This window comes from Pseudonaja textilis, chromosome 1 (assembly GCF_049901715.1).
Source record: "Pseudonaja textilis isolate UNSWEBS1 chromosome 1, rPseTex1.2, whole genome shotgun sequence".
Lineage (NCBI taxonomy): Eukaryota > Metazoa > Chordata > Lepidosauria > Squamata > Elapidae > Pseudonaja > Pseudonaja textilis.
Window position 1 is genome coordinate 153309975 of NC_141990.1, and position 19369 is coordinate 153329343.

At 39.6% G+C, this 19369-nt stretch overlaps 1 protein-coding gene across 4 annotated transcripts in view; it reads right to left on the bottom strand.

The window, feature by feature from the left end:
• Nucleotides 1-13608, bottom strand: part of AFTPH (aftiphilin) — a 41611-nt gene extending 28003 nt beyond the window's left edge. For 2 of the 4 annotated variants that reach the window (XM_026712903.2, XM_026712901.2), the window contains exons 1-2: nucleotides 13056-13183; nucleotides 5219-6959 (exon numbers count right to left, since the gene is read on the bottom strand). In XM_026712903.2, the coding sequence (XP_026568688.1) occupies nucleotides 5219-6928 (1710 nt within the window). In that variant the 5' untranslated portion in view covers nucleotides 6929-6959; nucleotides 13056-13183. Of the gene's footprint in view, nucleotides 1-5218; nucleotides 6960-13055; nucleotides 13184-13448 lie in introns of those variants that run through there. The other 2 variants (XM_026712902.2, XM_087919317.1) reach the window with 2 other exon arrangements.
• Between the last annotated feature and the right edge of the window lie 5761 nt (nucleotides 13609-19369).

Sequence of the window (19369 nt, forward strand, 5' to 3'; positions counted from 1 at the left end):
TTGCAAATTACATGTGTAGCTAATGATGGTATTCGCTAACCAATGATTACCCTCCCTTGAGACATTATATCTTCTCAATATTTTTTAGATATATGTTCATGGATAAAACTTGTTATGTGAACTGTAAGGTACAGATGAACATTATATAGAATATGGAGATGGCTTTGAAGGAATTCAGCAATGGATAGTAGGTGAAGAGCTATTTAGTTTTGAAAGATAGGAAGGGGGGGGGGAGTCAAAATTGCTCTGCCTCAATTCTATTTGGTACTGCGGACCGGGGGAGGGGGGGAGTTTTCTGCAAGTCTTTCAAGCTTTTGTTGTTATATAATGTGTTTAAATAATAGACCTTCAATAGTCTTTGTTGAGTTTATTTCATGGCCTGGCCTATTTTAAAGGAATGACAAATATCTTGGGATCGTATGTATAGCTTCCCTGTGATTTAGGAAGAGACCCTCCAAGTGTCTTCTACAGTCACAGCTAAAAATCTCCAGCAAAAATTTACAATGGATTTCAGTTACAAACCTCTTGGAAACAGTCAGGATAATTTTCTGAAAAGGTTATGACTAATTAAAAATAAATAAGGGCAGCATGTATTTTAAGTATGTAACACATAGCCAAGACCTGGATATTATATTCTATTTTACGAAAAATTGGGGCAATGATGGCAAAATTATACCTGCTGTGCTATTCTGTACTGTCTGCTTAGGCTTTTAGAGGCTTTTAAACATCTTAAAAGCATTTGGCTGGTCAGTGCTGGAGGCAGATTTCTTTAAAAAGTATGTTTGAATCAACATTAATTCTTCTTCACCTTCTTCTGCTCTGCCAACTATTTCTTAACCACACTCACTTTCTGAGTAAAATCTGTGGAATAATATAAATGCAACAATGCTATATGGCTGAGGTGCAGAGCTTGGGGTTAAAGCGACTTTAAATGTCAAGGCAGGGGCTAAGTAATCCAGAACAGGCATGCTCAACAAAAAGAAAAAATGTTAGAATTGGTATTTTAGCATGTAGCTAATATGATTATTTGCCAAGTAATTAATTATTTTCTATTCTCCATATTCAAAATTACAACTTGGTAACCATTTTGAAAGAACCTAGATGACTGCTTCCAAGGGTTTCAGGACCCTTGACGAACATAGGGCTCAAAGCAAGGCCTTTATTTTGCCCACATTATTTTGATTAATAGTTATATTCATGTCAATCTATTCTTTCATCATGGCTTGAAAAGTAGACTGTATCTTTAATTATGATCATTTCAAATTAAAATGATCATATTTGTACGTTAAAAGTATGAACTACTGTATCCCTCTAAAAGCTTTGGGCATGGTCCTTAGAGCCCCTCAAAAATTGTCACAGAATTGTCATTTTTAATGTGAAAAGATAAACTATTAAATAAGAAAATTCTTTGCATTTACATGGAGAAATCATAGCTGATTTGGTGTTCTTATGGAGCAGTGCCTTTGTGACCTGGAATTAGTGACTCTATCTTTGGTCTTCGTCATGGTCTGATCAGTCTGGTGGTGATCAGTTTCTCTGGAAATGTACACCCACTTGCAGGATCTATTAGGTCAGTCCACCCCTAGCAACTAATGGACCTTGATGGGTTTCAGAAGAAACTGGGGTGTGCTACATAGTCCTGCCAAAGCCTTAGTTGCTACATGGAATAGGAAAATGACTGAGGCTCTGGATAGAATTGCGCCCATGCAACTTCTCCTAACTCATAAACCTCTTTGTCTCCCATGGTTAGATGGAGGAATTGAGAAGGATGAAATGAATAAAGGGACGTCCAGAGTGCTGCTGGAAGACGACAAGGGACAAATTCAATTGAACATGTATAAGAGATGCTATTAAAGCATACCTCATGAAATACTTCTCTGCACTAATTGAGACTGCAGATAATTGGCCGGTGACCTCTTTAAGGTGAATCACTTCCTCCTAGGGAAGGACGATACAGAGATTCACCTGAAGAGGTGCACTGAGGAATTTGCTCATTTTCTGGAAGACAAAAGTGCTCATATTTATTCCCAGTAAAATGCCAGCATGTTTGCTGGTCTGGTGGAAGGACCTGAGGCAGTTCTTGTCTGGTTATCTGGGAAAGGTTTGATCCCATTGCTCCTAAGGAAGTGATCAGGGAGTATGAGCACAAGCACCTGTGTTTTAGATGCGTGCCCTACCTGGCTTGTAAAAGCTTCCTGGGAGGTGACATGCTGGTAGATTCTGGCTGGGATTATTGCTTTCCTATGGGAAGAGATGGTGCCCTAGCACTTTAAGGAGGCTGTGGTGCAGCCTCTTCTCAAGAACCAATTGGATAATTTTCCTTCTGTCTCCAATTTTCCTTTTCTGAGGAAGGTTGTTGAGAAGATCTTTAAGTGACAGCTCTAGAGGTTCCTGGATGAAATGGATCATCTAGATCAGGGTAGTCAACCTTTTTATACCTACCACTTTTGTATCTCTGTTAGTAGTAAAGTTTTCTCTAACCGCCCACCAGTTCCACAGTAATGGGGATTTATAAAGTAGGGGACAAAACCCCTACTGCCACCATGAAAGCTGGAACGCCCACTAGTGGGCGGTAGGGACCAGGTTGACTACCACTGATCTAGATCCTTTCCAGTCAGGATTCAGGACTAGACATGAAACAGAATGCTTTTTGATGATCTCTGGCATGAGCAAGATGGGTAGTATATCCATCTTCGTTCCACTTGACCTCTTGGTAGCCTTAAAAACCACAAGATTGGTCCCCATTTTGAGACTATTTTGCAAGGTCCTGAAGTCCTGGTTTTGCCAACAAGCCTGGGGAACTCAGAGTGGAATGGAGCCCAACAAGTTTCTTATTTGATTGATTGCTGTTGCTATGGAAATGGACAGCTATCACTTTTTATTGTTATTCTAGGAGAGTTTTATCTTTGTAAGCCACGTAGTCATTGAGAGTGAGTTGAATGGCTATATAGATGTTCTTAAGTAAATAAAATAAAGCCATGCAATTTCCTTGTTTACACTATGATGTTTGCCACTGCCTTTTTCAAAAGTAAGCTTTTTAAAAGGAATATCATGAGTACTAATTTGATTTCAGATGAGTCAAGTATAATTATTCATTAATAAAGTATCTAGGATCTCATTAATTTAACACTATATTGTTTAATTAATATTCATATACAATTCAAGTAATTCAACAAATACTTGGACAAAATTATATAAGAAAACATTTTTATTTAAAAACAAGGAAATCCAACCAATGAATTCTTACATTGATTGTAATAAGTTTTGTTGAAAATCTTTTGCCATGCATAACTATGTTAGACGACAAAACTGATTTTTTTTTCAACTTTTGGATGAAAGCTTTTGAAGAAGAAAATCATTCATCCCACTTTTGTAATGAACGCTTCAGTTGGCTTAGCTTCTGTAGTTCCTCTAGCATTTATACATCATGGCAACATAAGAACTTAATTCCATTCCTTTCATTAGCTGCCAAGTTTGTTATCAGAAAAGAGCAGAAAATTAAAATATTTGGCTTAATAATCTTTAATATGTGAAAAACTGCTCTAGCAGAAAAATGAAACAACAAAATAGTTTTCCACAAATCTGATCAACCATTATTTGAATTAACAATATTTCTTCTAACAGAATACTTTCTGCCGGTATAAACATCATTTTGTGCAGAAATATTATATAGATGTTTACAATGTTTATATTTCCCTTAAGATCACTGTCTATTAAACAAAGTTAAAAGATGAAGACTTGTTCAATGTATCCAAGTTTTTATCTATTCTCTGCTGAATTTCTATTTTTTTTATGATCCAATTGTATTATGTAATCTAAACCAGTGCTTCTTTCTTTTTTTTCTTAGGACAAATTCGCACTTTTAAAAATTACTAGAGAACCCATAACCTGTTAGGTCAGCATTTGAAAACGTTTCCTTATCAGATTCCTCAATGCTTTCAAAAATAGCAGAGCTTTTCACGTACTGGAAAAGTTCTTAAAAATTCAAGGAAATATTGAAAGATGTATCTGCTTTGAAAGTAGCCCATTTTGAATGGTATAGCACAGCCAAACATCAGGAGTTGACCACAGGAAAGGTTTTATGACATATTGTATTATGTCATGTTTTACAATAATTATGTCATTAAAATTTTTATAAAATTTGCTGAATTTCAATTCCATGATAGTAAGGGGTTCTGTATTTTTGATGCACTCTGTCAGTTTGCCCAGTTAAAAGTACACATAGACAAAATTAAGAGTTTTAGTAGTACATACATCGGGGACCTAAAAAGGGCTTTTGTTTGTATGGGTTATATCTGTGGTTATTTCTATATGAAAAATTAAAAGTGATGCATTTGCTGCCACTACAGCTTTTCACAATTTGTTTGATGGCACTTTAATATTATTTTTCAACTTATGCTGACAAACAATTTTGATTTTGTGGAACTCTGAGAAAGTATTGGGGAATTCCCAGATGTCTTAAGGAACACACTTTAAGAAACACGGGTCTAAACTACCAGTGTATTTATTCTATCAAAATACTGGATATATTATGAGGTAGCATTTTAAAGTTCACAGAATATTACTTTTGCTTCCTTGATACAATCCACTGTTGCTTTTTGGTAAGGAATAATAAACATATTTTCTCAAATATCTGAAATGTACATTAATTAAAATTTCAATTCATATTAAATCAAACATTCTTCCATTAAAAAAGTGGAGAACAAGAGGTATACATACCTTCTATTCTACCAGACAGTACTAAAATAATTCATTTATTTTTTAATAATTCAAAAAAGCTATATATCATCTTCGTTACAGAACAAATGTGCTTTCCAAAATACATTAAATAAATATTATTTCAAATATACTTTGTAGATACAGTTAGTAGGCCCCCCCTTATTTTACATGTAAACAATGATCCAAACAAATGCATTTTATGCATATACTATGGCTTTTGGAGAGCTATTCCTCTGTTGTACTTCATACATCCCTTTCACCAATGCAAAGCTACTTGTGGAATTTAGATTAATAGCATTTAATATAGCACAAAGGCTATGTGGCTATAATGGCATTTCCTGCAGTGTCATGTCCACAAAGCAAACCTGGCAATCTTGCATCTAGTCCCAAACATACTTAGTATAGGATATTCAAACCAACAACATATGCTTTTTCTATTGTAGAAAGAAAAATATTCTTACCAACTAAAGAAGGGAAAACAAAAAACAAATATAGTTACCTGAGCTGAAACTTGTAATTCTTGCAACTGCTCACTGCCAGCTGGATTAACCAAATCTTCTGCACTAGGAGTTGTGCCAACTGTATGGGATAGCCACACATCTTCTCTAGGATGAGATTCTACTGTTTGTTCATCTTCAAAAGTAGCCCACAAGCAGCTTTCTTCTTGTTCAGTTTCAAAAGCATTCCACTCTGCAGCTTGGTTACAACCAGCTGAACTAAAATCTGAAAATTCATCAGAGTCTGGAAATCTTTTTGACCCTGAATCAAAATCTCCAAACTCATTATCTTCCCCATTTTCCAATTCTACGGAAGGTTGTATCTTTTTGCTAAAATCAGAAGCAACCATTGGATGTTCTTCCAACAGAATACTTGAAATCTCATTTGGTTGACCAGGAGCCATCTTTGTTGACTGCTGATGAAGACTACTAGCTGTGAATTCACTACATTCATTACTGAGGTTTTCAAAAGGGGATTCTTGGCTTGCAGAAATTTGAACACTATCCTCGAAAGCAAGAGATCCATTACTGACAATACTAAAATCACCAAAATCATCTTCACTAACATCATTACATGATGCATGCCCAGGGTCACTTTCACCATTTTTTACTATTTCAGAAACTTTAGCATTTCCCTTCTTGCCACTAGAAAGTCTGCTAAGACTTTCAAGCCTACTTAGGCTGAGGTCTGCTGTTTTTGCAGCATCTCTGGTGTTTCCGGTGCTGTACTCCCCCATTTTTTCAGCATTTTTAATTGTGCCTATTGAATTCACATTTGTTTGTACAGAAGTGACAGTGTCATTGGATTCCAATTCGGTGCAGTCTTTTTCAGCCTTCACATTATTTATTAAGTTAGTTTTTGAAATGCAGATGTGTTCACCTTCAGTGAAAGTTTCCCCTTCACATTCACAGCTTTCGTCCAAAATAGCTTCCTTCATAGATTCTGCCTCTCCAATTCTATTTACATAATTTTCCTGTGCATTTAATACTTTTTTTTTGCTAAAATATTTGCATATTTTATTTTTTGTTTCTTCTACCTGGGTTGTTTGTTTATGTGAGAATGTGGCAAAATTCTCTTGTGTGCTGGGTATAGAATCCAAATTTAATTCAGTACTATGAGTGCTAATTGTTTTTAATCCCTTTGGGTCATCGATATTGTCCACTCCCTGAGAGTTTGCTGTATCTGGTTCTGAAAATCCATTTGTTAGAACTTCTGGGCATGGTAGCCTCTCGCCATTACAGCTGTCTATTTGCTGATCATTTGGAACTTTTAGATCAGTCCTAATGATTTCAGGATATGATGGTTCCAGTTTTCCAGCTCTTTTTACTTCTACTGGAATGACATCTTCAAATGATGTACCCAAGTTTCTACACTCACATTTTTCTTTAGTACTATCAGGAAGTTCTTTTATAGAAGTAGGAAGTTCTGCAATGCTGTCCTTATTGTTACTATATCTTATTGTGGTAAAAGTTATAACACTATCTACCCTTCCTGAGTAATCAGAGTTAAATGAAGACTTATGTTCTTCTTTTGAACTGGAGTACTCTGATGCAAAATCAAAGCTTACGCTTGTATTCCCAACGTCAGAAAAGCCACCAAAATCACCAAACTCTTCCTCTTCTTCCTCCTCCTCTTCCTCCTCCTCTTCATCTGGTGCATTATCTAATGGGGGAGGGGATGAAGAATACATTCGAACGATGTCTGGTTCCATTATTTAGTTCTTTATAAAAATTAATTTGCACCTGTAAGAAGACAGAAATTCATTGAAACAGACTAGGTGTTAAATACTAACAATTTACACCACTATATTTGAAAAAATTCCTTATATTTTATAATACGTAAAAACTTCAAAGTTCACCAAATAAAATGTTTCTTATCAGAGCCAATCAGAAGATGCTCTATACTTGGCACTTTCTGGTAATTCAGTTTACCCACTGGCAGAATCACAAACTTCTATGTGATTAGACTTACCATTCCATTATTTGATTGCATCACAAGCATACAGAGGATTTTAAAGATGAATATTCATTTGAAGTCAGAGCAATTCCTTTTTAGAACTAATGGGTAAACAGCTAGATAAAAGCCATGGAGGACGATTTCAATATATGATTACTGTAGTGAGATTCTTGTATGCATAATGATGGAAACAATTCAAGCTACCTACTATAGAGGAATTGTTAGTAAAATTGATACATCTTGACAAGATAGTTTCCTGATTAGAAAAAAAAGATATTACAGTATCTACAGTATCTACATTTATTATGGACTGGAACCCTCTTATAGAATTTTTATATAAAATGAAAAAAGAGTTATGATTTACAGCTTTGATGATTGGACAGATTAAAGAGAAAGAGCTGTGGTGGTACAATGGTTAGGATACAGTATTGCAGGTAAACTCTGCCCACTGCCAGGAGTTCAATCAAAGTTGACTCAGACTTCCATCCTTCTGAGGTCAGTAAAATGAGGATCCAGATTGTTGGGGGCAATATACTTATATTTGTAAACGGCTCAGAAAGTGTTGTAAAGCACTATGGAGAGGTATATAAGTCTAAGTGCTACTATCATTATGTCACTTTAGAGCAGGGGTGTCCAACCTTTCACCTTCCCTGGGCCACATTAGAAGATGAAAATTTGGTTTGGGCCGCACATAAAATAAAATAAAAGTAACGATACCTGATCATCCAAAAAAACCATAGAAAACATAGTTAACATATTAAATTTATTCGGAAATGAAGTTAGTGAGATGTTTTTATTATTTATTATTAATTATTTATTAAAAATTATTTATTTTTTATCACGGTTTTTTATCACGGTTTATTTTCCGGCCAAATTTTGCGGAGGGGGGGAGAAAGCTCACCCGCCTTGCGCCTACCTCTCCTGCAAATGGCCCGGCTGGATGAGGCAGGACTGCCAGGCAGAAGCAGCAGCAGCGGCGGGGCCAAAAGCGGTGGCAGGGGCAGAAGCAGCAGCGGTGGCGGGGGAAGAAGCGGCGGCGGGGGCAGAAGCGGCAGCGATGGCGGGGGCAGAAGTGGCAGCGGGGGCAGAAGCGGCGGCGGGGGCAGAAGCAGCAGCGGTGGCAGGGGAAGAAGCAGCGGTGGTGGCAGGGGCAGAAGCGATGGCAGGGGCAGCGGGGGTGGGGGCAGAAGCAGCGGCGGGGGTAGAAGCGGCAACGGCGGGGCAGAAGCGGCGGCGGGGGCAGAAGCAGCAGCAGTGGCAGGGGCAGAAGCGACAGCAGGGGCAGTGGCGGCGGGGACAGAAGCAGCAGCAGTGGCGGGGGCAGAAGCGGCAGCGGTGGCGGGGGCAGAAGCAGCAGCGACGGCGGGGGCAGAAGTGGCAGCGGGGGCAGAAGCGGCGGCGGTGGTGGCAACAGCAGGAGGTGGCGCTCTGACGGCGCCCACCTTTTCTGTTGCTGCTTGGCCTGGCGCTCGCCTCGCCCCGCCTCGTGCCTGCCTCTCCTCCTCCTCCTCGCTGGCTCTGGCACGAAGGTTGGGGTGGGCACTGGGCCGCATTACGAGGTGACCTGGGCCTGTGGGTTGGACAAGCCTGCTTTAGAACATGGGTGTCAAACTCGATCTTGTCACGTGAGTTTTTTGCCTTTGCAGAGCCAAGGTGGGCATGGCCTGCGTGTGATACACCTGGCCTGCGGTCCTCCAGTTTGACACCTCTGCTTTAAAGAGAAAGGCTAAAATACAATTGTGCTTATATCTGTTGTGAAAAATATTGGAAGCCACTTTGTATTTTTCTTATTTTGTTTCTATTTTTCTTTAATTTTTTTCTTGCCTTTTTTGCTGCCACTTTTTTCCATTTGTATTAGTTAAATAGCTTATAACACAAAATCAAGCATGGGTTTGCTTGACCTATATATGTTAATCTTATTTGGATGCTTGAGCCCTGAGTGTGGATGGTAACCAGCATATTCTCTAATTGCCACTTGTTGACAATGAAAAAGAATGGAAGTCTGAGAGGTGGTTAGCTAGTAGTGGTAAATGATGCTCTCTTAAATGATAATTCATACTAAAACTAAGTCAAGTCCTTCTGTAGTTAGCTTAGCCAACTTAAGTTTAGATCATCTACAACAGTGGTCCCCAACCTTTCTCGTTTGGCAGCTCAGCAGGGGGAGAGGGGATAGTTCCCTGTGAGTGATAGGCAGGTGCGTGATAGCACCCACCATTTGCACAAAGGGAGCTTTGCACATTTGCACAAACGGCCACCACTTGTGCATGGGGAACTTTGTGCGTGTTCATGTGCTCACTTGCCACTCGCATGGCCTGGTTCTGAACAGGCCACGGCCCGGTATCAGGCTGCGACCTGGAGTTGGGGACCCCCGATCTACAATATTATTTGATTATAGCTAAGGTTCCTCTTAGAAACACTGTTGCAATCGTATAAAGATTGATATATTTCATTTGATTATAATAAAAACATCCATTCCGGACATACACTATCTTTAGTGGCCATCATATTTAGTGCATTAATGTTTCTATTCAGAGTGCAATATTCTACAGAATTTTAACCACATATATTCCATGAGAATTTATGAATACATGAAAATAGATGATATTGTACAACTAACAGTGAACTACTGCTTAACTTAGCTCATCTTTCTTCTAAATAGCAGCAATTTACACATACCTGCTGAGATTGGAGAAAAACTTACAACCAGATATATTTATTTCATAATATAACAAGAAAGTAGTTGAGAACCGATGGCTTTTCTCATCCATATTAATATTCAATTTCAATACCTATTCAAATTCAGAACTGAAAGCTTGTTCAGCAATTTAGGGTAGTATTAACCGTGGATAATGAATTGTGGTCTTAAATCAAAGGACTACCTGTACTTTGAGGATGGATATGATGGTTCCTCAATTCAGTATTTCCCTGTCTTCCCCAATGCCTTTACTTGTCCCACTGTTTTGAACAAACAGAAAAAGCTTCTATACTATACTGTTTTAGGGCATCAAGCACCCAAATGGCATATTGGAGGTAAAGTTTCATGAAGGACTTTGAGACACAGCAAGTTAGAGAAAGATATCCTACTTTTGAGAGCCAATTTGGTGTAGTGGTTAAAGCATCAGGCTTAGATACTGGGAGTCTGCGTGTTCTAATCCTACCATAAGCCAACTGGGTGACCTTGGGCCAGTCATTTGCAGTCCTAGAAAGGAGGCAATAGCAAATCACTTCTGAACACCCTTGCCAAGAAAACTGCAAGGACTTGTTCAGGCAGTCCCCAAGAATTAAACACGATTGACAGAAGAAGAAAAAAGCCTACTTAAAGTAAGTTTAAAAATATGCCTTTGAAGTCAGGGCAGAGTCTGTAGCTGTACTAATTAGCAATAAAAAAATAATAGGCAGTTAATAGGAAAACCAAGATATCTAGAGAAGAGTTACACAAATAGATGTAACTCTTGGTATTTAATGTCATGACAAACATTTGGGAATTTTCCTTGCCTTAAACACTAAAGCATTCATAGAATGTATCTGTCCTGCAACTTTTCATAACTGAAACGGAAGTTATTTACCACACCTTTAGCTGGTTTTATAGCAAAGATGTGTTTATTATATTTAATGTAGATCAACAGGGACTGATTTCAGCTTAGACATATTTACACCACTGAAATGTAAGTCCCCTTAACAAATCTAAGTACAATATAACCCATTAATTTCAGTGGGTCTACTAGTTATAATTAGTATGATTCAACCCAAAATTTAATTTTGCCACAGGACTGTTGTTACAACTTTATTTATTTATTTGATTTGAAGGACATCTGATTCCCAGGTAATTCCAGGTGGCCTACATAATTAAAAGAAGACAAAAAAGAAAATATGCACATCTAGACAAAACCACTTAATGTAAAACAAAAGAAAATGACGCTGGGCTCAATAAATAACCTAACCCCAAATGGGAGAAAATCCCACTGTCAAAGACATAGGTAACCCCTGTACAGTGAGAGACGTGCAAGTCTCTGGGGGCATGCTGTTCCAGATGACTACACAAGAGAGAAAGTGTGCTTCCAGGGTCCTATTAGATGACTAATGAAAGGGACTGGAGCACTCCTACTCTTCCCAATGTTATTTGACGGGCAGAAACCACTGAAGAAACATGGTTTCTCAAATAATGAAGTCCTCTTCCATGAAGGACTTTATAAGTGACAATCAGTATTTGAAGTCATGTGGCTATTAAGGCAATTCACACAGCACTGATGACACATGGGCATTTAAAACATCCCCATTACTACCTGTGTTGCTGCATTCTCTCTTGCTTACAAGTGCATGAAACATCAAAACAAAAAGTATAAATTCCTGCTCTTTTAGAGTAAGATCATATATGAATTTTTACAACATGGCAGTTCCGGAATTTTGGCATACCCTTCTTCATATGAAAATGTGCTTTAAAAAGGAGGGGTTACATAGCCAAATATAGAGAAATAAATTCTGTGTTTTTTTTTAAGTCAGTAAAAAAGTCATAAAAAGATTTGATGACTGGAAGAGAATCCACAAATGTTAGCTTTTTTCCCCTCCTTCTATAAGGGAAAAAGTCTTGAAGAGAGATAACTGACTTAGCATCTCTCTTCCAGTTGCAGGAAGTACTCCTCTGATATCACAAAGAAGTAGAATAGAAATAACACTGGAGTATTTTGAGAAAAGCAGCAAATCTCTTGAATTTTTCTTATTCTTGACATGCTGCTAGAACAGGGGAGAGGTAAGAGAACCTTAGCCAGGTCTGAAGTTAGGCTCATCAATTCCAATGAAACAAAAGATTGGAGGGGGAGTAGTTCAATATTTTTTATAAGAATTGTTAATTGAAACCAACTTTTTAACCTTTAAGGTAATGTCAAAAATAAGACTTGACAAGTGCCAACTTCCACAATGTTGCTGTGGCATTAAACAGCTGTTAACTCCTTTTTTTTTTTTTTGGCTTTCAAAACGAAGTGTTATCTTTCGGCACTTTTCTGATGATGAGAATGAGAATCTTGACTCTGCTGTTTATAATAATACTATCGTTTAGATTGGCATTCCCTAATACACTCATTTTAAGGGTTAAAAAAACAAACACTCTGGGTAAGTAGGTGGGAAGCAATTCCAGCCACCTAATTTGTGCCACAATCTCCCGCAATTAAAACCAAAACCAAAAACACTGATATGGCACAGTGCCAATGAGCATAAAATCCCCACTGCTTGATCCGTCTTCACTTATGGAAGGATGAAAACAGCCGGAGACGGAGAAAAGGAGAGATGAAGAAACCCCGGTACTTTACCGGCCAGCGATGCACCACCGGCTACTTACTTGCCTTAGGAGAACAAAGACAAGAGACAAGCTTGGGAACCACTCCAGAAGAAACCCAACACCTCTGAGTGCCCAAACCAGGCCAAGAAGCGTACCGTCATGACGACGACACAACCCCATTCCTCCATCCCTTCCCTGGTTGTTTTCTTCCAACTTTCAAAGGGAGGAAATACGCTCGTCTAATAATTGAGGGGAAAAGGAAACGCCGGGATACATCACGGTTCCTTTCCCACTTTGGACTTTTCCAAAGACACCTTTACTCGCCGCAACACGCTCCCCAGCCGGGCAGGAAAGGGGCCGCTTGGCTCGCACTCCGCCACCCGAAACCGGGGGGCTGGGATGGGAAACGAGTCCCCCTTTTTCAGACCCGAGGGGTGCATTTCCATGTCGGAGCGAAGAGGGAGGCTGGCGTACAGGTGGCGGCTTCCCTTCCCTTCCACGCTCCGGTCCATGGGAGGCAGCAGGCAGCCGAGGCGAAGGGTCCCGGCTGGCCGTCCGGCTGAGAGCCTCACATTTTTAGCCAACGGCGGCAATCCGCCGCGTTTCTTACCTTTGGGCTCCTGCAGGGGCAGCTGGGCCGGGCATGGCCGGGCCACACGGGGCTGGGAGGGTGACTCCAGGCCTCCCGCGGTAACCGCCATTAAGGTGAATCTCTCTCGAACTTCCCCCTCCCGCCCCAGAGCCCAGGAAACGCCTTGGACTGACCCACCTCCCCTCGCCGCCCACTTAGTTCGCCGCTTCCCGGCATGCCGCGCGGCTAAACGGCTCCCCTAGCTCTGCGTGTCCCTCCCCCGCGCCACATCCTGTGTCAACGTCACGTCCGTCAGCGGTGGGGGCGGGGAGAGGGGAAGCTTCTCCCCCCCCCGCATCCGTTGGAATACGTACCGGTTAGGAACCGTTGGAGGTGGACTGCGGACGTCTCCAACGCGCGTCGTCCACTTACTTTGCCGTAATTTTGGGGGGATCTAGTGGTCCCATGATGAAGAGATCTGTAAAGTTCTATAAATCCCGAGCTTTCCGGGAAAGAAACCAGCTTCTGTGGTGTTGGATCCGGAAAGCATCAGAAGCCAAGCTTCTCTTTAACTTTCCCTATGCTCTGGTCTATTTACCAAAGGAAGCGAGGTCCGCCATATCAAATGTGGGCACGCTTGATTCCCTGGCGGAGCGGGATGGCCATTTTGAAGTCTGCGGGAAGAGGGAGGTCAATTGGTGCATAGGCGGCCATGTTTGGCGAGGGCAGAATTCCCTTAGTTTGAGCGGTGGAGGAGAGAGTCTTCGGACCTGCAGTCTACGACGGGGCCCGCCTCGCGTGCAACTTGGTCTCTCTACTGCAGCTGTTGCAGTTCTGACATCTGCATGCGTTCCGGGGGCTGCTCGGATCTCTGGCGAAGAGGGCGGTGCCTGGGAATCCTAAAATGTATCCGAACTATCGTTACGGTTGGGTTTAACGTGTGAACGTTACAAAGTCCAGCAGGAGATATAGAGAGATCTTAAGAGAATTGTAGATGGACAAGATAAAGCTGGCGAGGTCCCGGGAGGAAAAAAAAAGTTTGATCTTCTCTCCATCCTCGTTTTTTGAAGTTTGAAGGGCAAAGCAAACCAAAGTCATGCTTGCCTCTGCCCACTTCTACTAGGAAAGCAGGCTTCCTACTATGTGGATTTAAGTTTTTAGCAGTTTGATGTAAAGGTGAAGGCACCAGGCTAGAAACCGGTAGACGGGAGTACTAGTGCCGCCTTAGGGCTAAGGCCAGCTGGGCAACCTTGGGCCAGTTCCTCTCAGCCCTAGAAAAGAGGCATGGCAAGTACTTCGGGAAAAACAGCCAGGAAAACTCCAGAGAGCAAGCAATCTCCAGGTATCCAAGCAATCTCCAGGTATCAAAAGCTGACTTGAAGGGACACCTTCCACCTTTACTTAAGCCTATACGAATGACCACTTCCATTTGCTAATTATGTTACTTTATTTATTTATTACATTTTTATCCAATCCTTATATGGGCTGCCAAAATTTGAACAACTAAATGGTAAGAAAGAATCAGGATTTTTTTTTTAAAAAAATGAAACATCTCTTAGCTGCCATCTTGTTTTGTCCAGATCTGGAAACCTTGTCTTGTCTAAGGTGGGTGGGGGGAAGCAACTACAGGTGTTTCTAAACTTAAAAGCTGCACTTCAAAATTTAACCACATCATCTTTAAAAACCAAAAAAAACAAAGGCAACAGTTTCAGTGCAAAAGATTAGTGACTACTGAACAAGTGATACTGAAAGATGGCCCTCGAAGATCCAGCCACTGCAGCATGCTTGTGATTGCAATTTGGGCACTTGGTAACATCCCTGTCAAATTGACTTTGCCTGTTGGAAAGTTGCAGTCACGAAAGATCCTCACTTAACAACAGCAACTGGAACTGCCAGGATTGCAGTCTCTAATTCCAGTTCTTATTACCATCATAACCCTAGGACTACTTGTACTTTGGAGAAAAAGTTGTATACCTATGCCTGATACTGACATTAAAGCTGACAAAACTGGCCTACAAATCAAAGGTGGCCGCTAGATAGGGGCAGAGTCAAGGATATCTGAATCTTATTACTGCCACTAAGTGATCATTTGAGATGTTTGCAACTTAGATTTTTTAGGTAAACCCATTGCCCAGGAAGAAAACAGTTTCTATGAAAACATAGTTGGCATTGGGATCACCTGTCTAATATTAGCCTTCCCTCACAGATGGATTTTGGATTACACGTGCCTGTGACTTCACTGGTTTGAGCAAGAGGCACTGGCCAGAATAGGCTATTTATACATTTTAAAAATCTTGCAAATAAAACAGAGTAGGGGTAAAACAGGAGCTAGGGATACCTCCATTTGATAGGCAGATAAATAAAACAGTCTTCCATTTATAAGCTGAACAGTCTTCCATTAATAAGCATGAAAAAATATGCATGTCAATTTGCAATTTGCTCATTTCTGTCTTGCAGCATCTGCATGAAATGGGAACGTTGTCTTTAAAAAATAGGGATTTTTTCTGAGTAATGTCATACTGCTGGCAAATGTGGGTATATTTGGTGGGTGAGGGAAGCTTTATTTTTGACAAGTTTCAGTATCCACAGTTTATGGATAATTCCTAAATTGACCACAAGCAAAGAATATTCAACTTAATTTATTTTAATCATTTATTAGCAATTTCAAAATGACTAGGAATACTTAAATTAACAGGAATAATATGCAGTGGAAAGATGCTTTGCATGGTTAGAGGTTCATATATCACACTAATTGCCACCCCTATTAAAAACTATGCATCTTTTCCTGAACTGACATGGTAGCTGCAGATTTCCAGGAAAACACTAAGGATGATTTAAGGATGTGTCGATAGTCTGCCTCTATCAACTCTAAAGCATCTTCTTGACTTTGGATCCAATGTGTTTTACATTCCTGCTTTATGTTATATTATTATTTAAATTGTTCTGGGATGGATTATAAATGGCTATTAACGAAAATATACTTGGGGCAGGGGGGGAGGGGAGACAGTAGATTCACTTTTCATTAAATATGCATTCCAGAAAAGGTAGGCTGTATATTTTTGTATTACAGAAGAAGAAATAGAAAAGTACTTCTGAGTTCAAATTCATATCTTAGCCCATCCAAGGAGTAGGAAAATGAATATCACTATCTTCTTTCTTTTTGGACTTAAGTGTACATAGTACTTAAAACCTAGGCTTGTCCAATCTGTCAAAAGAGTTCATAAGCAATGTCTACCAGCAATAGATATTCTGATGTTTTTGTTGCCTCAGAAAAATCCAACATTTGTTCGGATATTATTGAAGTCATAGCAGCAGCTCTTATCCAAAGAAAGGGTTAGAAGTCTCAATCCTCCCTCCGAACCTTCTGGTTATACATCTGCTGACTTCATCTTCCTGGCCAGTTAACACAACAAACTGATAAAACTGAAATACATTCAGTTTACTTCACATGGTTGTAAGTAGAGTTTGGAGATATGTGACTAGAGGTAGCAGCAGCCGGCAGCAATTTTGTCCAAATGGCAAAAGCAACATAGCTCTGCTGCAATGCAAGCTTTATTTCTTTCGTTTATGTGAGATCACTTGCATCACATTGGCACAACACTGCGTTCATCGTTTGAATCTCTCTGGATTCCGCTGCCTGTTTCGACACAAATTAAGATTCCCCACCTCCTTTTGGGAGTGAGATCAGTCTCACAAGGAATAGACTAAATTAACATATATTTTTTTAAATTGAAAGGCTGATCTAAAAAACGTTTTCACTTTATGAAAAAAGATCTAATGGTAGATTCCTGGCTGAAATGTTTATTTAGACGGGTGAAACAGTCATTACAGCAAAAAAAAAAAAAGTTCTATTTGCTTCTCTTGACTCTTCTAGATCAGGGCTCACCAACCTTTTGGACCTCAGGGACCACCAAACACATAATTTTAGATCCCAGGGACCACTAACCGGTTCTATGGGTGTGGCCTAATTTGTGGGTGTGGCTTGGTCATGTGACTGACTGGGTATGGCTTATATGTAAATATTATAAATATTTATATAAATATTGGATTTTTTTATAAAAAAAGACCAACTTTTACCCCAAATCAGGCAAAGCAGACAGGCAGATTGAGTTGCTCACAGAATCACAGATTCATTCAGAAATCTATTTGCCATTGGCTAGCTCAATCTGTCACATAAAATTTGCTTTCAAGCAAACTCAAAATTTGCTAGCAACCAAACTCATAAATTTAACTCACAATACACCATGTATGTACATATTGATTTTTTTATTTAAAAAGAGAGCAACTTTTACCCAAAAGCAGGCAAAGCAGGCAGGCAAGATTGAGTTGCTCACAGAATCAAAAAAATTTCAAAAGCCGATACAAAAAATTTATGCCACCAGATAAAGACTGAATGCACCAATTATCACATTAAACAAGAGGAAAATCTATGCACCAATTCCACCCGCACGTTTTACAATTTTGTAAACGACAAACTAAAAGACTCAAGCTCCATCCCACCCTTGATAGGACCTAATGGTACAGACCGCAACGACGACACCATTAAAGCCAACATCTTTAACACATTCTTCGGCTCAGTATATAATGGATCATGCCCAGTATTTCCTAGCCAAACCACAGATAACTACAATGATCTAATACATATCGATTTTACAGAAGACAATGTTGAAAAAGCACTACGCAATCTAAAACCATCTCTATTTATTGGACCGGATGGAATATGTGCCTACTTCTTAAAAAAGCTATCCACTGCCATAGCCAAACCTCTAAGCATAATCTTTGAAAAATCTTTCAGGACCAGCTCCTTGCCTAACCTATGGTCACAAGCCACGGTCATCCCCATCTTCAAAAAGGGAGACCCCAGCCTAGTTGAAAAATACAGACCAATCTCCTTATGCTGCGTCACCTGTAAAGTCATGGAATCAATTATTAACCAATCCATTATCCTCCACTTAGAGACAAACAACCTACTCTCCAATAAACAATTTGGTTTCAGAAAAAAACTATCCTGTAATCTGCAACTCTTACACTGCAAAAGCATATGGACGACACAACTCGATCAGGGCAAAGCAATAGACGCAATCTACATAGATTTCTGTAAAGCCTTTGATTCAGCGGTACACGACAAACTACTAAAAATAAAATCCTATGGTATCTCTGGATAACTGCATAACTGGATAGAAGCATTCCTGTCAAACAGACAACAAATGGTCAAAATTGGGAGCGTCCTATCAAATTCTGTACCTGTCAATAGTGGTATCCCCCAAGGCAGTGTTCTAGGACCAACTCTCTTCATACTCTAGATAAATGACCTCTGTGATCATATTAAGAGCAAATGCGTTCTTTTCACTGATGATGTAAAGCTATTCAATACCACAGACAATACTGCTACCCTTCAAAAAGATCTTGACTATGTATCAGAATGGTCAAACAAATGGCAACTTCAAATCTCAAACAGATAAATGCTCTGTCTTACATATTGGCAAAAAAAAATAATCAGAAAATAAAATACAAGCTGAATAGTCAAGATCTTGTTGATGATCCAAACTCTGTAAAGGACCTTGGAATACTCATCTCTAATGATCTAAGTGCTAGAGCCCACTGTAACTACATAGCCAAAAAGGCATTAAGAGTTGTTAATCTAATCCTACGTAGCTTTTTCTCTGGTAATATCACACTACTAACTAGAGCATACAAAACATTTGCTAGACCAGTACTCGAATACAGCTCATCAGTCTGGAACCCACATTATGTATCTAATATTAGCACAGTTGAGAAAGTCCAAAAATACTCTACTCGTTGTAAAATACCTTATGCCACCAGACTTGAAATTCTAGAACTAGAAAACCTTGAATTATGCCGTCTTTGGTCTGATCTAACTATGGTTATATAAAATCATACATTGCAATGTCCTACCTACCAATGAATACTTCAGCTTCAACCATAGCAACACAAGAGCACACAATAGATACAAACTCAAGGTTAACCGCACCAAACTTGATTGCAGGAAATACGACTTCAGCAACAGAGTGGTCAATGTCTGGAATACTCTACCTGACTCTAGTTTCTTCTCCAAACCCCCAAAACGTTAACCTTAGACTGTCTACTATTGACCTCACCCCTTTCCTAAGAGGTCTGTAGGGGGCATGCATAAGCGCACCAACGTGCCTACCGTCCCTGTCCTATTGTTTCTTTTATTTTTCTTATCTGTACCCATTTCATGTATTCCTAACTATGTATATACTTATTATCTTGTAAACAATTGACAAATCAAATAAATAAAATAAATAGAATCACAGATTCATTCAGAAATCTATCTGCCATTGGCTAGCTCAGTCTGTCACATAAATTGT